General features: G+C 35.6%; 1 protein-coding gene across 2 annotated transcripts in view; it reads right to left on the reverse strand.

Annotated features, from left to right (window-relative positions):
* The window catches only part of PDS5A (PDS5 cohesin associated factor A), a 78,887-nt gene that overhangs the window by 12,163 nt on the left and 48,206 nt on the right, over nt 1-18,518 (reverse strand). For both annotated transcript variants that reach the window (XM_021533194.3, XM_031504560.2), the window contains exons 13-28: nt 16,083-16,196; nt 15,415-15,496; nt 14,648-14,696; nt 14,379-14,518; nt 13,240-13,355; nt 12,441-12,546; nt 11,395-11,555; nt 8,610-8,733; nt 7,297-7,455; nt 6,976-7,044; nt 6,206-6,342; nt 5,395-5,518; nt 4,926-5,130; nt 4,368-4,482; nt 1,281-1,413; nt 549-668 (exon numbers count right to left, since the gene is read on the reverse strand). In XM_021533194.3, the coding sequence (XP_021388869.2) occupies nt 549-668; nt 1,281-1,413; nt 4,368-4,482; nt 4,926-5,130; nt 5,395-5,518; nt 6,206-6,342; nt 6,976-7,044; nt 7,297-7,455; nt 8,610-8,733; nt 11,395-11,555; nt 12,441-12,546; nt 13,240-13,355; nt 14,379-14,518; nt 14,648-14,696; nt 15,415-15,496; nt 16,083-16,196 (1,954 nt within the window). The remainder of the gene's footprint in view (nt 1-548; nt 669-1,280; nt 1,414-4,367; nt 4,483-4,925; nt 5,131-5,394; nt 5,519-6,205; nt 6,343-6,975; nt 7,045-7,296; nt 7,456-8,609; nt 8,734-11,394; nt 11,556-12,440; nt 12,547-13,239; nt 13,356-14,378; nt 14,519-14,647; nt 14,697-15,414; nt 15,497-16,082; nt 16,197-18,518) is intronic.

Genomic DNA, 18,518 nt, shown 5'->3' on the forward strand with positions numbered 1-18,518 from the left:
TCTGGTCCAGAGAATTTACTTGTGCTCCCCTTACACTCTTCAGAAGCAGGTCTCTTGGAGAGCAGTAGTGCCATTGCTGACAGCAGAGCTGCACTTGCCAAAACTAGTAATAAGAGGAACAACTTGTACAGCAAGCAGAATAGCCCAACAGCTACTGACAGATAGTAACATATCATGAGTAACATAATGTCCCTTTTTTTTTCTGATTTGCATTCTAATTCAGATATACAGTGAGAAAATACACATGTTGTCATATAGTCAGATGCACTTGTAAATCACACTAATGAAATGATTCAGCAATACATGCCAACATATCAGCATTAATTCCAATTAGCTCTCACCTGGTTACAAACATTTCTGTCATGTGTTCATAATAGAGACAGCACAGCATAGAGCTGACATTAAAAAATTAATTGCTGATAACAAAATATGCATTTTCCCACTCATTATCTTATGGAGATAACCAGCTCTCAATCATAAAAAAAAAAAAAAAAACCCAACAAAACTATTTCCCCTTATTATTTCGGAAATAAAATCAACAAATTTACCTTTTCAGGTTGTGTAAAAAATTTGGTTGGCAATACAGGGTCCTTCGGTGAATCTGCATTGCACAAAGCACTTTTGCTGTTGATTACACATAGTGCTACATCACATACTGTGTAAAGTTTCTGGAGAAAAAAAAGAAGAACATGCTTTAAGAATTACTCACTGTTTTTACAGTGTAGAAAGAATGCAGTAGTTAAAAAAGTTTAAAATATGTGTTTAAACAACCACCACTAAGGACATTTTAAAAAATTATATCATAAACCATACTGCTGGGTCTCAAAACACATGGAGAAGTCCTCATTTTTCATAATACTACTTATAAAATGTAGTAATACTTTACATGATTATGCTGTACAATTGAAGCTCTTGCTCTATCAAATCACATTAAATGGTTTCTCATCTCTGCTAGAAACTAATGGGTTTAACAATAACTGTATAATGCAGTATTTCCTCCCCCAACAGCAGAAGATTACTTATGTGAGGAAACTAGGCAGTTGTTAAAATAAGGCAGGCAATAGCAGGAATACTTTTTAAAAATGCAGGTATTATGTACTGGCTGAGGTCGGCAAGGTTTTGCAAGAATGAGATTTGAAACATATAGACAGTGCTTGCAATTGGCAGTGTCTTTCAAAAACCATAAAAATGTCAAAGCTAGCTGTTTCAGACTTCCTGCAAATACTGCTTGTGAAACCCTCAGCTCATCACCCAGCACTAATCTCAACTGCATTTCTTACTTCATTGGCCTTTGGCTCATCAGGAGACTGAGCATCTCGGGTAAGCTTGATGTTTTCTGACATCTTTTTCATGAAGGCATGGCTATTGTTTTCATTCTTTGTCATTAGAACTTCAAGCATGAACCACAGGCACCTAAAAAGCCACAAAACCACAAGCAATTACACTCCAGCTTTTATACTACAGCTCCTACATAAAGCAAAGTTTTACAAAATTTAGTTAGCTGTACTAGCTTTTTCTTAAGAAACCAAAATAAATTTGAAGACATAAACAGGCAACTTCATATAATGGTGTAAACAGAGTCTAGATTTTTACCACACACAGTCTTAATTTTACCCCTTTGAGTAAACCTGCCAAATTAGTGTGCTTATTATTACATCTGTAAATACTGCCCAGCCAATCAACTTTTTTCTCTTCCACATATGAAAAGAAACAGTAATTCTGGTGCTATCATCACCCAAATGAAATTCTGTAATCAATACCTTGAACACCAGGTCCCTGTCAACAGTGGACCATGAGCACACTCAAGGCAGGCTTGAACAAATCATGCTGCTGCTAGACAGTTATGCACACAAGGTGGATTAATACTGCAGTTCAAATAGGAGAGGAGATCCAAAAAGCAGGTCAGATTCTTCCTAATGTTTTATATGGGAGGAAAATTCTCCCAGGTAAGACTTAATGGAACTAGGCTTCCTAGGTTTCTTCCTTTAAATCTAGCTTACTTAAAGTGAGACTACATTTAATTTTGACTGAAAGTTTGTTTTAAAAATTTGTCAACTAGATATAAAGCCCAACTGGTCCATCCATGCTATCATTTGCTATTAAGCTTTACCACTGCACATGGTTAGAGGGTCAACAGTCACTGTGAGGTAAAATAGTACTTAGTTGGGAAAGACATACAAATTCCCTGTTCACAAAAGCACCCATCTTCTTACCTGGTACAAACTGTAATGAAAGAAATGAAGGAACATTTCCCTCAAAAGCTCAGAGGCTAATGCTCCATCAAAATACTTACAGAGCTATCTGATATTCAGGAAACTAAGATGTCTCTAGTCTGACATGCATCCAAGAGCTACAAAGGCTATAGTAATCAATCTGTTAGACAGCTTTACATCCATCTATCCACTGTTTTCAAGTATTTTGAATAGGATGAATACAGGACCAGTAATATACTGCCCTGACCCAGGTTCTGCAAAATGCAGTGTTACCCCAAGATTACTACCAATAACACATTATACTCTGGTAATCCCAGTTAACTCATGTCAAATTCAATAGCTTGACTTTCTCATCAAGTCAGCAAATTACGTAAATAATTATCAACTCTGAACAAGACCTGTCCAAAACACCAAGTGGATTTTATATAAAAAAATATGCACCTAGAGGAACACAGTTACATAAAGCCATTCTTTGTATCCATTTCAGTAATTTCAGAACATGAATTAGGAAGAGAAAGATGCTTGAGACAGTATAAAGATAAAAACAACCAACCCCAAACATAACCCTGCAGGATAAGCTTAAAAAACTTCTTCAGTAGCAGTAAGTATCATAGATAATGGTTCAGGAACTGCTAAGTATGCATTTACTGCGCACCAGTGTATCTAGGCCATGTAAACCAAGACCAACTAGGGAGACACCTAAAAAATACACTGCAAAGCCTGTTCTTCCAACTTTGCAAGCATCTATGTTAACACTTTAAAGTGAACACTAAGAAATTCAGAGCTGTTAAAAGAAACACTGTATCACATTGAATGGAAAACATTTTTCTCATATCTCAGGAGACTCTTCAGAGAAGTATTCCTGCCAAAATTCCCCTACAGAGTATTTCTCTGTTTGGAGCAGTCCCTTCTGGCTAGTTCAGCCAGTCTGTGACAAACATGAGGGAGGAAATTCAACAGCAAAGAAAAGCTATACAAGGACTGTCCAAAAAAGCTCTACACACTAGAAAGTGTTTCTCAAAGAAAGTATTAACTCAGTGACTGCAAATCAGAACTTGTTCCCATGCATTTTGGATGAAGTACATGCTGGAGGATGCTTTCAGATGTTGCCAGGAACAGAGATTGCTGGGACAAAATGTAGACTTGTTGGTAAGGTAAAAAAATCTTGAATTCACACCTGATTCAGATGTGAGTCAAGTAACTTGGAAATCAGAACACACCAAGCTTTTCATTTAGAGAAAGAATCGGACTGTGAGAAGTGAAGGTGCAAAAAGCATTAAGATCTGAACTAGTCTATTCGTGTCAAAAGAGAATTTATTTTTGGATAATGATAATAGTGGTTTTACATGCCTAATACAGAACCAACAAAGCTCAGTTTCATCAAAAATTACTACAACAAAAAACTAAAACACTAAAACCAGAGCTGTGTGGTGGGAGACATAACATGCTTTAACAATTCTTGTGTTAACTATTTTTTAAAATTTTAAAACTCACTGCAAGGCATAAGGAGTAAAAGAAGTTTAATTAAGGTATGAAATATTATTTGAGGCACACAAGAAGGTCTGAATGTGGAAATAGTACAGAACAAGCTCCTGCCAAGTATGACAGTACTGTACACAGTAATCTGTGCTGAATACATCAATCAGTACAAAGCCTGCACTGCTGACGGATAGTGCAAATGGTAAGTCAGCAGCAAACTTAGAATGAATTTTAGTAGGCTAGCATAGAAGGGGAAAATAAGTTTCCACTGAGGCAGGACCTACCTAGCCTCACTGTTTTCAAGTTTTGGAGAAGCACCCTATTTTAAAAGTTCCAAAATGTTTTAATTAACATTACTTGACATCCTAGGCACAAAGACAAGACCCTAAAATCATTACTTACTTTAGAAGCATACACAACTCATAATTTGGTATGCTACAGTATGACCTACAGGTTACTATTTGGGCTTTCAGAATATACTGCTAAGCAGTTGTTGATGCCTTCTTCCCATCGTTAGTGCTCCATATTTCCATTTTCCGCTTACTGGGTTGCAAGACACTGTTGATAAAACAAATGTTTTTTCTTCCTAATTAGTTTCTTCCTCTTCCTAATCAGTTTCTTTCCAAGTGCAGAACAATTCTCAGCGTAATAATTCTAGAATCACTTGACACTTACTCTTTGACGTCACGAAGCTGATCAATATCCTGAGGTTTTGTGAAATCTGGATCATGTGCCAGTAAGTGAATCATATATGGTACCACATATTCAGGCAGTAAGGACAGCAATTTTTCTACAGTAACAACAAAAAATTGCTTCTATATTACACACATACACGTGCATCACAAGAAAAACTTTTTCAAAGTACAACTCTTTCAAACACAAAATGTAAAGTTTTGACTTATATGTTCTTCCAACTGACTTTACTTTTAATTAATCATTTAAAAAAATGAACATGTCTTTCTACACAAAATTTTGGTTTTTGAGCAAAACAACTACAACCATAAGAGAACTGTATTTTACATCCATAATTCTCAGCAATGTACAGTGGAGTATTTTATAGTTTGTGCTAATACTGAACTAAATAAATTTAGATTTGACGGTGTCTAATATAAAGATGAGAAAACCGATTAAACTTATAGTGTTTCTTCAGAAAAGCCAGTTGCTTAAGGTTTAATAACTATTCCTTCCAGTTTAGTATTATTGTATTCTTAAAGAATTTAGTGAAATACTAACCATTAGCCATAGGATTCTGCTTAATATATTCTCTTCGTATACTGATGTTTTTGAGCAAGCACTGTCTGGCATGTGCTCTTCTCTCCTTCACAGGGTCTTTGGCACACAAAGCAAAGATTGCCATATATTCCAAAGGGAGCAGTAACTTCACAAGTGCCTTATGCAGCTTCTGGGCAAATATCTGCCTCACTTGGTAGCACTCATCCTACAGCAACATAAATAATGAAAGTGCAACCATCAAAATCCTGGTCTTATGGAAAAATAAAAAAGGCATTCAAGGTAGAATTATAAGGAGGCTTTTTAAAACTATGAACAGAAGCAACACTATAAACATTTGAAATTGAAACTGCATAACTCTTGTGAAAGCTGCAGTGAGGTACAGAATATACTTTGTAGCAGCAACAAAAGCTCAGACATAAGGACTCGGAACTTAATTAAGGGTCACTTCAATTCTAATGCAGTTACTTACATTAATGACGAGAGCACAGAGCTGGAACTGTTCTGGGGTAATTATTTCATGGTAACAGGGTTCCTGTGCAAGCTTCATTATTGCACTACCAGCAGCTAATCTCAGTCGAGACATATCTGATTTACTAAACATGGCGGAGAAAAACCCCAAATAATTAATCACAGCACACCACAAGTATCCTTAAATTACCTGCTGTCTCAATTTCTTCTTTTTACAAGATCAATGACCAATCAATAAAGTCCCAGTAACACAGCTCCAGATCAAGCTAAATAAACCCTACCAAATTTGTGAAAAATAAAGTACTTTACTTTCCCCACAAAAAACCCTTTCATTTCATTGTTTTACTCAAAGTAGATGAGTCAAGTTTCTTGTTTTCCTACCACTGTCTAAATGAAAGCAACGCTTTTGCCATAGTTTCTCTCTTTCCTTCCTTCACCCTCAGGATGAAGTTGAGGTGCAGCTACCTCAATGTCGGAATGAAGAAGCTCCACCCAAGATAGAATCTAACATGTTTGGGAGGTGGCTATCACTCAATTGCTTTCAAAGATAATCTCTGCAGGCATTCTACTCTCTACAATGCCTTTTACTAGGAAAATAATCTAATTTGAAACTCTGTAGGTATTAGCAAATTGCAAGAAAGGGGGTATCTAACAATTTCATGCTGCCACTCCACTCCTAATATTACTACTCTGATCAGATCTGTAGCCAACATGGTGCTGACCTTAACATTCCACAAGCACTCTAAAAGAACCAACATTCTTTGAAATTCTAAAACAAAATTTATGGAAGTTTGTAAGGAACAAAATCTGACCTGATTCGCTTCTGTTCTGTCAGGTCTCCTTCGCTGACGAGCATAGCTGACAACAACCGGAGTGTGGAGTTAGCAGATTTTGACTGGTTGTTTTTCATACCCAACAACCAGCGTACCAAAAGTTTAATTGCCTGCACCTATTGTACACAAACAAATCAACAATCAACTTACTTATCAGAGTTGGTATGTTACTGAAACCTACTGTTGTCAAATTGAAATAGTTATAGATTTCTGTATATTAGAGCTGATACATTTTTAAAGGAACAGAATGAAGCAATGAATATTTAGAGTGACGAAGAAGCAGTAGTATTTTTGACCTCAGAAGACAACAACTATGGTCCACTGTCTTTGCAGATTTGCATCTGCAAAGGATGCAGGATATTTGATATATGATTAAAAGTAAAAGCAACTAGATAAAAATTCCTAGACATGTCCATAATTAGATTCCCATTCATCGGAGTCTCAATTTATTTCAAATCTGTTTACAAATGAGTGAAGTCAAAGTCACCTGTCTTGTAAGGAAAACTAAACTTTTGAATTTCTTGATCTTCTCAATACTCTGAATAATTAATATAAGTAAGTGTAGACAACAGAATGCATAGTTTCTATCAGTTTTATCAGTTTTGTGTATAACCCACAAAAATATTCTAATAGGACTAATACAAAAACACTTGAAGGGACTTATTCTAATATTCCCCATTGCACAGCTTGAAGAAGAGTAAATTTTGAATTGCAGATGTACACATTATAGCTGTCAGTAGATAACACACCTTTGCTAGTACTTCTGGAGAGACTTCTTCATCTGGAGACCACAATTTTCCATTTTTCTCACCTGTTGACTATAGAAATTCATGTAAGTATACAAACTGGTTCAATCCATACAGAAAATGAAGAAGTAAAAATAGAAGAAAGTAGTGGATTAGGCTTTCTTTTACAAAAAAATACCTTTTATAATGCAATTACAGAACATTACTTTATAGACTTGTTTGACAAAAAAAACCCTCTATTCTCCACGGAGTTCATAACAGGCAAACAGCATAGTAAGCACTTACAGAAAAAAAAAGAAAAAGAAAAAAAAAAGATAATCTTACCCTGTCATTCATTAGGAGATCTTTCACAATGAAATTGGCAACAACAGATTTCATTGGAGAAGCAAACTGGTCTGGAGCCAACATAGAAATATGACCCAAAGAGACCAAGGGAGTTATAAGCTGTTCTGGTACATCAGCATTCAAACTTCTACTAAGAGGCTGGGGAAGGAAAAATTTAAAAAAAATTCAAAATTCAGCTTCAGTTAATAAATTAACATGTCTTAAAATAGTTTATTTTACTGCTGTATTACTTATTCCACTGTTTTTCCAAAAGAATTAATAAAATTAGCAATCAGAAGTATAAAGAACACAATTTCCTATTCCACAGAGTAAATAAAAATCTCAGGTAAGGGCAAAACAAATTCTATACTCTCTTCTTATTTTATCATGAAATACATTCAAACGTGAGTGACACGGGAAAAAACATCTTTGACGTAATTTTGTTGTGAAGTTGTGAAAACCTGAATCCCAACTGCCAATAGTAACAAACAGCAGCCAAAACCTTGGAAGCCACCAGAGACATTTATTTCTATTAACTGTCAGTATTTACCTTCCAGGTAACAGTCACCAGGATAATTCCTGTATCACTCTACACCACTGCACCAGATTCTGGTATTAGGGAGGAAACAAGCACTCTCACAGAAGTCTAAACAGAAATCAAACCCTGCAAGCCTAATTCAAAGCTTTTAGCACTTATAAATTATGCACAGGCTCAAAGACAGCCAAGAGTAAGAACCAAAATTATTTTACAAGTGCAGATTAATAATGTTATTATTTAAAAGACTACAGTGAGAAGTAATAAACTGCTCTGTATAGAAAGTCTTTTTGCTTAATAACTTTTCTAAGGAAGCAGTAAGTGAGCAGTAAGCTGATGTTTGAGCTTACAGCCAAGTTGCTCTGCACCAACTGCTTTAGTGAAGCAAAGCTGTATGTGTAAAGACCTTACAGCTGGGTAATTCAATATAGCTTGACAGCAGGGCATGTTATCTCTCATTTAGTATCTCCTGAACATGTCCCCCTGGGATTTGCTGTGGATATGGCCAGCATATTTAGCTTATTTCTCCCGAACTTCTCCCATGCAGATAAAAAGAAAAACCTTCAACTATCAGACATGTGAATATTAGTAAATTGTGATTTTAAGACACAAATATTAATAACTTGCGATTGTAAAATTAATGACTTAACTACCATACACCTGCAGGCTTCCTGACCCCATAAACTGTTACCTGTTAATAAACAGTAGGAATTAATTTTAAATACTAGTTTAAATTAATAACAGAAATCAATCTTAAAAACAAAAAGACAACACATACCTCGAAGATCTGTGCAAGTTGTACTTCTTTATTTGAAAATATGGCATGTATACAGTGAACAGCTTGTTTTGCCTGATGAGGAGTGCCTCTTTTTGCTTTCTGATGCAAAATCGGAATTAGTGTTCTGTGTGAACAGTAAATAGAATACTTCAAAATGCAATTTGCAATCTACAAAAAAATAAGTACCTTCACACACATAAACCTATCATCACTATTTTATAAATCAAGTAGTCCTTTAAAGTCTGTTCAGGAAAGATCACAATCGAAGTAAAAAAACCGGATGGAACTGTATTTAGCAATATTTGAATATCTGACTGTACACACACAAGAAGGAAACAGCCCACAGGGGAAAAAAAAATCAAATGTAGAAGAAAATAATGATCAAAATAAAGCTATTTTGGAAGGCAAATCTAAGGTGGGGGCAACATGACAATTTCAGGTAGGATGAATTTGTGGACTTACTATCCAAGTCTGGAAATGACAGGGCTGAAGAAAATCTGTGAAAGCTAAGAATAACCACTGAACATCAGTGCGTTCACAGAACTTTTAATCATATACTCAACGTATACCCAAGTAAAGAACTGCTTTGCTGTGAGATTTTAAATCTCCTGCAATCTATCTGCTGATCAGAAGGCATGAAGGAAAGTGCAGGGCAGAAGCCACTCCCGATACCAGGTCCAGGTAGGTCAGACTGTTCAATGTCACTCCTCAGGCAGTGCTGGAAGGTAGGCATGTCCCCTCAGAGCTCAGCAGCTGAGACACTAACTCAGCAGGTTCACCCTGCAACTAACCCAGGAACTAACACGAAAAACTTCCTAGAAGAGTTGGACACAGAAACATCCCCAAAAATTTTCCAGCTTTCTTGAAAAGCTCTTTTATAGTATTCAGTAAATGTATTATTCAGCAGCCTGCTGACATATTCTACGTAATCAAAATCAGCAACTGAGGCTAAAGAGCAACTTGCTGGGTTGCAAGGATCAATCCTCAGTTTCCTCAAAATCCCCACAAAATCCAAAACCAAACCAAAGACACTGAGAAACATGTTAACAATATCCTGAAGTAAAAAAACCTTTTCTCAAACCTGCCAAGATTCCACAAATTTGATTAAGAGCCAAAACAGGACAGAATTCAGTAAAACCTACAGTACAGTTAACATAAGCTTCAATGCCTAACCTACAGCTTTCATGGTGTTAAGTACATGTACATTAAAGTGTCTTTGCCAGGCCTTGGTGCAGCAGTTACAAACCACATCTTAGCACACCCCAAAGTGACACAAATCTGCAAAAGGTGAAACCTGAAATGTTGACATGCACCTTTACATGTTTACATCTACAAGTTTACACATGGTCCACAGGCTCCAGGCTCTGTTTGAGCATGGCCAGTACTTTCATCAGGGTCTCAAGTCATATGGTACTCTTTGTCCATGAACTGGTACAAAACCCCTTATTCATTTCCTATACAAGAAAGACGAACTTGAGCTGCTGCTGGGGAACGCTGCTTCAAGTGACAGCAAGTCGCCTGCTCACAGAAGCATTTAAAAAACCCCAAAATACAAAAGGTCCTTTGAAACAAACTATCTTGTTGATTGTATCAGATCATTCATTTATGATAAAGATTTCTGAATATATGAAGTCTGAAACATCTACTTGTCCTCAGAAATATTTCTCTTTGTGTCAACTGTAAACACTGACATGGTTTTTCAAAATGCCAACCTGACTTGCTTGGAAACCATGCCAAGGATGCTACCTCCATTGTGACAGTTACATTTTTAAGACCTCCCAGACTAAACTTCACCAATACCTGGCTAAGGCACAAAGTCAAAAAATGTCAGCATCCAGATCCTTTGAGAGAAAATTATATAGCTCAGCAATATAGTATTCATTAAATTCTGGTAGGGAACCAAAGACACTTAGGACTATACTGGGGACTGTACTGACAATGTGGACTGCTGGGCTTTTCTTTCTTTTTACCCCTACAAATGTCATAAAATGCATCTCGTATACCTGTATTTGTAATACTTTATTTTGTCCAAAATCTGATCCCCATTCAGAAGAATTGCTGAGGTTACAGCTTTAATTTGCAGCAAACTTAAAAGTATACACTTTGCATTTTAGCATGGCAAGATCCAAAATACTATTTCAATATATGAGAACTTGAAACCTGTGATTATTGTTTGGACAAGTTAGTTAATGACAGGCTGATTTTAAGGTTTCAGATGTTACTCACAAGGCATTTAATAGTCTGTGAAGAATACCTAGTGGATTATGCAGCTTTAATCAGCAGTACAGCATGAATTGATGACAACTTACAGACAGACAAAATTATTCTTTGCTAGAAATTCATGTTTGCTTTTAGATTTTGCTTCCCATCTTGTTTAATAACAAACAGAGCTGTTAACTGTATCACAGATTGCATCTACATTCCTTACAAAGACAGGAAAAATCGTGTGAAGGACAGATATAAGTAGAAATTACGCCAAGCAATCATATCTTTGCTGCATTTTTGCTGTTGCTTATTTTGTAACCTAAAAGATTTGCTATGCACTGGTTTTAATGTCTCTATTATATGATTTTGTAGAAGTACCTAACATGTTCAATAAACACATAAAAAGCGTGAGAGCATAGAATTAAAAAATGAAGGGATATGGGCAGAAAGGTGCTGAAGGAAGTCACAATCATGGAAAAGAAGCTGTTCATATTAACAGGACTAGATAGGGGCAACACATTAAATAAACTATCAAGGGGCAGAATTCCAGATATGAAAAGCAGCACATAACAATACTCACGATCTTATCTGTGGCAAGTCTGTTTCTATTTTGTGACCCGTGTTTCTGAAAATCTGTATGGCTGCCTCAGCTACCTTATCATCTTCCATCCTGAGGCACTGCAGTAGAGACTCATAGGTCTCTGCAGAGTGGAACGAGGTAGGATGTGTAAAGGACAGAACCTGCAGACACGCATTAAAACAAAGATATATTTATTCATAGTAAATGAATAATCAGAAAAACAAAATGATGAATGTTTATAGTCATATACCATCACCATAAATAGCTGTTACATATCCATATGAAACTATTACATTCAATAACTGCATTGTGGAGATTATATATAAATTTCAAATAAATTCATCTAGGTTTTGCTTTTCATGTCCTCCTGTCCTCCAAATATTTTGTAAGATACTGCACTATTTGAATATATAAAAACACATTTCTTCAAATGAACACTTATTCAAGAGTATTTGTTTATATTGTAACCTATTTAAGAACACTTCTTTTCAACCTAATTTAACTGAACTGAAATTTTAATTTCTCCAGAATCTATAGCCCCTGAGCAAAACAGAAACTAAGAAGGTTAAGACATCTACAAACAAAACACGGGCTACTGTTTTCCAGATACTTCAAATCCTTCTTTCTCCTCCTTTCACTTATCAGCACCACGGAGAACACAAGTTCCTTTTTTTTCTCTTCAAGGTAGCTCTTGAGCTAACTGCTTACTCTCCTTTCAGTGTCATACACACCCTAAAAAAGATGTCTCTCCCAGTTTCCCTGTTTCTCTTCTCACTTTACCTCTACACCTTCTTCTGTACAATTTCCCTAAGCAGAAACCAATTTCTGCTTTAATATGTAAATTTCAACACTCTGCACCCTTTTCAAAACATACTTCTTCCAACAAACCATCTCTTCCATTATTCTTTTCATGTGATTATTAATAACCAGTTTCATACATTAAAAAAGTAATTATCTAAGCAATAACTACTAAATCCATGCTAATATTAATTTGTTACTCATGCCCCTTTTGTCCCTTCCATTACAGCTGCATTAATGTAGATTACCTTGAGAAGTTCAAGCCCTGCACGAATAGCAGTATCAGGACTTACACCCTCCTCTTCATCATCAGCTGTCCCCTCTATGGATTTATTCATTAGTTTTACTAGTGCACTGAAATGAGAGATACAAAAAGGAACAAAGAAGTAAGTATAACAATGTTAAAGGCTGGAGATACAAGCAAGATTATTCTGTTTTCACAACACACACATGGAAAGTAACAGTCCTTCAGGGGTGGTGTTGGCATTGCTGTTTGGTTTTTGCTATTTTCAAGATATTATATTAGTCCTTTTCCTTCTAATTTCACTTTCTGCAAAACAAATTCTTTGGGGGGGGGGGGGGGGAATCCATCCAAAAAACCCCCACCATGCTGGTGGAAATAGATCAACACATACTTGTAGAAGTTTAGAATGTAATTAGGTTGCCAGACAAATCTCAAAAGAAATCAAAACATTCTCTTACACAATCCCACAAAAGCTGTTCAGATACTATATGGAAGACTGTGCTGCAGTGAACTATGTGAAAAATTATGTTCATAGTTTTCACCTGAAGCCTACAAATAGAGTTTTCACCATAAACTGCTACATTTTAAAAATCATTTTACAGACAGCACAGCAAAGCAGCATCTAAAGAAGTTGCATCCTCTAGGTTGCTGGGAATGAATACATCTACAAAATTTTGATTTACAATTCACTCACACATTTAGTACTAGACCAATTTAAATACCAAGAAAAATATTTTTTCTTTCGCTATTTCCAGCATAATTTAATAATTCATGGTCAGTTGTTCATGATCTTTCAAACTTACCTAATGGCTTCTGAATCAATATGTACAGGGGCAATTCTTTCCAAAAGAAATTTGACCATTTCCAGAAAAGGATTTGTTGGCTGCTTAGGATTCGCAAGTTTCCGGGCTATCTCCCTCTACAAGAACATTAGATACAAACAGGAATTACACTCATTTTACTTATTTCTTTAACATGTTGAGTAAGCTAAATATAGTTACTTTTTTTACCACAGAGATTGTCTATATAATCAGTGAAATTTTTTTTTTTTTTTTAGGGGGGGGGCTGTTGGCATCTCCAGGCCACGTTACATTCAAAGCAGACACACTTCACAAAATTATTTAAATAGGTTTATAGTTAAGAGTTCTTCAGGTGTTCTTAAGAATTGCAGCCTAGATCCAAAACAGCTTTAAGGAAGAGTGAAGTGGTGAAGTGCAGTGCACAGAATGTATATGTCTGTTGTCAAGTGTAATCCAGAAAACTGTGGGTAACCTTGCAGTACATTAGATTTCATAACAATGAGAAAATTTTCCTGATCCCTTCCCTGTAAAACTTCTGAGCCATTAGACAAAACCCAACAAGTCTATTTCTGTTTGTAGATGCTCTTTATGATCTTTGTATCTCTGTCAATGATATTGCTTCTTTTGCCTTAGACCATAAAAAAATCTGTGGGGTGCTTGGCAGAATCTGGGAAAGTATATTTTAATATTAACGTGTATATTTTTATCAAAGTGGTTAAATAACATGAGAAAAAGAAAAGCAATCTCAAAATACTATTCTAGGATGAAAAATAAATTAATAATATGCAGATGGTAATAGATGACTTGCTGATACTTGAAAGCTGAATTGGTGTGAGAAGACAGTTTGGGAACACCACCAAAAAACAAGCACTTGAAATAAAATATTTTGAAGAAATAAATTGGTCTTTTAGACATTATGCTTGATGCTTATAATCTCAGAAAGTAATAAAGCTAATGTTTTCTTAATATAATGATTGCAATTATCTTTTCCCTAATCTCTACAGGTTAATAGAAAAGGCATTTTCTGAAAATCAGAAACAAGTAAAAACCATATTTAGGTAACTAAGGTGACCATTAATTCCAGGTAGCAGTTTTAAGCACAAATATTTATGGTATTAAAGTTTGCTTTTCCATTTCCTTACCACACAGACATCTGCCTGTTTACAAGAACATGTAGGGCTAATTAACAGTTCAAGCTGGGACCGAAGTTTCTCATCATCACCCAAAACCTGATTGAATTTCTTCACAAAATCTTGTGCTTTTCCAGGATCTGGAAGGTTTTCTGTATGATTAGAAACAGTTTAACATGAGATAAATTTGCAACTTCAGCAGGCTAAGATTCACAGAAATACAATTTCTAGGAATACTGTAGTAGTTTATAGAATGTTTATAGAAAGTCATTAACACTTACTTGCTATGGTCATCAGCTTTCCAAACATGGCAGCACTGTTTGCTTCTGACTGAGGACAACAGCAAAAACAAACAAATCAGCAATATATCCTTTATAAAATACACCTTAAGCTGATCAGTTAGCTCTTCTGCAGCACTACTTTCCACTCCTGAATCTTGTTTTAAGAACAGATTCTAGAATAATGTAGCTATTATTAGCAGCTACTACACAGAAAGGTGACAAATCTTCTTGTAACAAAGAACTGCAAAAATTCATTAATTCACATAACAGGTTAAAATCAGGAAGAAGTCTCCAGTACCCTCCAAAATAGAAAATTCCCACAAGCCCACTCTCTTACAAAACCTCAAAGCGATGCCATTCTACTTATAATTTCTACTAGTAAAATTCCAGTACAAATACTTAAAAACTTCTTTTTTCTAACCAACAAAGAAATCATTGCTTTATGTTACAACATATTCCATTTTCAAAATCTCTTGGAAAGTGAGAAAGAAAAAAGGTCTGTCAAAAGCAAACAAAAACCTTTGAAACTTTTAAAACTCATTCCAAAGCTCTTGAACAGTACTACAAAAGAATGACCAACAGAAGGAGGTCATATACCTTCAAGCATTACAGAAATTAAATTTACTTCATGAGAATGGAATTTTGTCTACACACAGAAATCAATGAATAGCGAAGTTACATTGAATCAATAATACAGTATTAAAACCCCCCAGTAAATTAGTCCCACAGATCCACTGGATAAAGCATAAATATTTACAAAACCGTACAGTGGGCTGCTTATGCAAATCCAGCAATTCTCGTACATGACTCCTTAGCATGTTCTGGCACTTCCACATCTCATTCAGTGCTCTGCAAAAATGGGAAACAAGAAAAGCTTCTTCATAACAAAAACATGCTGAATGCTTTAATAAACAAGATTGTTAATTTATTTATCTTAGAAGTGCAACACCTGTTAGGTACAATCAAAACCTACCAAATATTAAAAATAAATGTTGAAAACTAGGTGGAACTGATTTTCTCTTTTTACAGAACATCATCTCTCTTATTCTTCTAGGAACAATTAAACATATGGAGGACACCTGTAGTATTTCTTAAAAACACCCAAATAAAAAACAGTCCAGCATCAACCAGAACTCAGTTACAGACATCTTCATCATGGTTCCTAATACAGAGCAAACCTAAAAGTCATCACTTGCACACTTTTAAGCCTGCATGAAAATGAATGGATAAACCCACTCAAGTATCATGGGATCCTCTTGTCTAATGGATGGGTCAGGTTTGTATATAAAAGGGAAATATTTTCAAATACTATGCTATTTGCAAATAATGCTAAGCATCCATTAGCTGTATTTTTATTATACAATACAAGTAAGATAACAGAGATGTTAGAGAAGCCTAAGAAAGCAAGTATTTGTTGAATACAAACTATACTTACTTGACAGCATTTGGATCCAAGCTAGCATACAAATAGTACAAGCACTTCATTCGCTCTTCTGTTTCCAAATTGTGTGGAACAAGATACTGAGCAAATATTTTCTCTACCAATAATCTGAAGGAAAAGAAGAAAAAAAAATAAGAGAAATCACTACTGTACATGTCAAACAATACCTTCCAGGCAAGCTGAAATACAAGGAATAGTGCAAGTCATTAAAAGCAGATTTTTCAATAAAGAAAGAAGACAAAAAAGTAGTGGCCTTTTTCTCAGCTATAAAGACTCCTTCCACTACTGATAGAAAAATTAGCAAAAACTGCTCCTTGAAAGCTTTTCCACATTCTTTCACTTTCAGCTCTAAGACAGAGTAATCTGTCACCATCCAAATTCTCCTTGTCTTTAGGATCAGAGAATCTCCCTTTGTTTATTCTAATATACAGAAGGAACACTGACAGTAAAAAGCTCAAATAAAGAAGAACACAAGAATTTAACTCAAAGAGGAGGGAAAGTAAAAATCTAAACTATCCTTGAAAGAATGGTTAAAATTTAACTGCAGTACTTGAGAATCTACTCATTCTAATACACAAGCTAAAAATCTGCACTAAAAGGGTGGAGATGAAGGAACACCAGAACATATGCAACTAAAGGGGCAAAAGGCATACTGAGAACAAACCAAACCAGCAAAAACAATCTCCAATTATCTTTTTTAAATATACATTTGAAGTTTTACATTACATACCAACTTTGAACTACAAATTGTAGAACTACTCACTACTACTGAGTAGTTAATGTAATTATAGCTCCCCCAATGAAAGACCATTCAAATGTTAATTTAATTCATACTAACGAAAGCTTTGCACAATGTTCAGCAATACAATTCGATATTTATTGACAAATTTTGTGTATTCAAGTTTTAAAACTTTTTCAGTATGTACCAGTGCACTGGTACTAGCAAGAACTCCGTGAGTGCCTTGTACTGAGACCACAGCAGCACAGATCAAATATGCCTTATTCCTGCTCACACAGCTAATTTTTTTGAAAGAAATTCCAAGAGACAGGATGGCAAGGCAGAGGAATAAAAGGATTACCATGAGTATGGATTCAACAATCTCAAGACAGCCTGTTACTATTAAAGAGAACTTGGCTTTGTCTCTTTAAATGTACACTTTCCTAGTAACTCCAAGAACTGAATTGTTTGGGATTTTCAGAGCTCAAGGGACTCCATCTGCTTAACATACTAGGAGACTGGAGGCATCAGAGCTCTTAACAATTTATGAATATTGCTCTAGCCCATGTCTCAACAGATACACGTTTTGGAAAAGCAGTCAATACAAACGGAATGACTGCATCATCCCCTCCCTGGTCCCTCTTGGTAAGGGTCAAGATTTACAAAGTGGGAACAACTTCAAGACACACTTCTCTCCTGTGAAGAAAGTGACTGGCTAGCGTAGCAATAGTTGGTAACAGGGCACTGTTTCAGATGTGCCTGTTTTCACTCCATTCCCTATGCATTTACCGTAAAACAAAGCAGCTCAGAGAATACAGGAGAGGCAGCTCTTATGGTCAGAAATTTTCAGTCTTGAGTAGATGTGTACATCAACAGTCAAGCAACAACAAAAACATTATCAAGTGACAAAGTTATCAATGTGTGGAAAAAAATCTGTTCTATTCCACTTCATGCCTGAACTCTGTGTGATACTGTACTATTATCTTCTGAAAGAAATATTGTTAACTCCAAGGACCAGAGCTGTCCACTGCTACTTTTTATCCTCTTTGCTGCATTACTGAAGGAAAATAGGCCAGAGTAGACTAATTTTGGCCCATGCTTGCTTATGTGTTTAAAGGATTGGATACACTCTGTCTTAAAAGATCATAGCATTTCTACATCTCTTCAGGTGCTACATCTCTAAAATCCTGACAAAAGCACAAACCCGTTTATCCCTCCACTGAGATCAGGAAACAAACCCAGTGGTGTCACTGAACCAGAACTTAATTGTCAGCCTTGAAGACTTGTAGCATTTGAATTAAAATTTAGAATATCAAACTGACCTAGAAGAACATTAAAAATCAAGCCACCAATCTTTCTGTGTGGACACACAGAAAACAAAGAGGATAACAACCCATGCTTCCTCATGAAAAAGCTAGTTTCAATAGTGTAATCAGGCTTTCTGAAATCATGTCAGAAAGAAACTCAGCTTTGATGACACACTCTTCCCTTAAAATTCCCTGCCTCATTTCCATCAGTGTTCTGCTTCTGCTTGAGCAGAAATACAGAAAACATCTGTCCCATTCACTATACAACTGATTAATTCTCTGTCCACTATCAAACCTGTGTGCTGAAAAGGAGATGTAAACATGATAAAAAAACCAGAAACCTCTCAATGCAAAATAAAGTATATTTTTATGTATATGCTGAATTAGCTTTGTATAAACTATGTG

Source organism: Lonchura striata, chromosome 4 (genome assembly GCF_046129695.1).
Source record: "Lonchura striata isolate bLonStr1 chromosome 4, bLonStr1.mat, whole genome shotgun sequence".
Classification (NCBI taxonomy): Eukaryota; Metazoa; Chordata; class Aves; order Passeriformes; family Estrildidae; genus Lonchura; species Lonchura striata.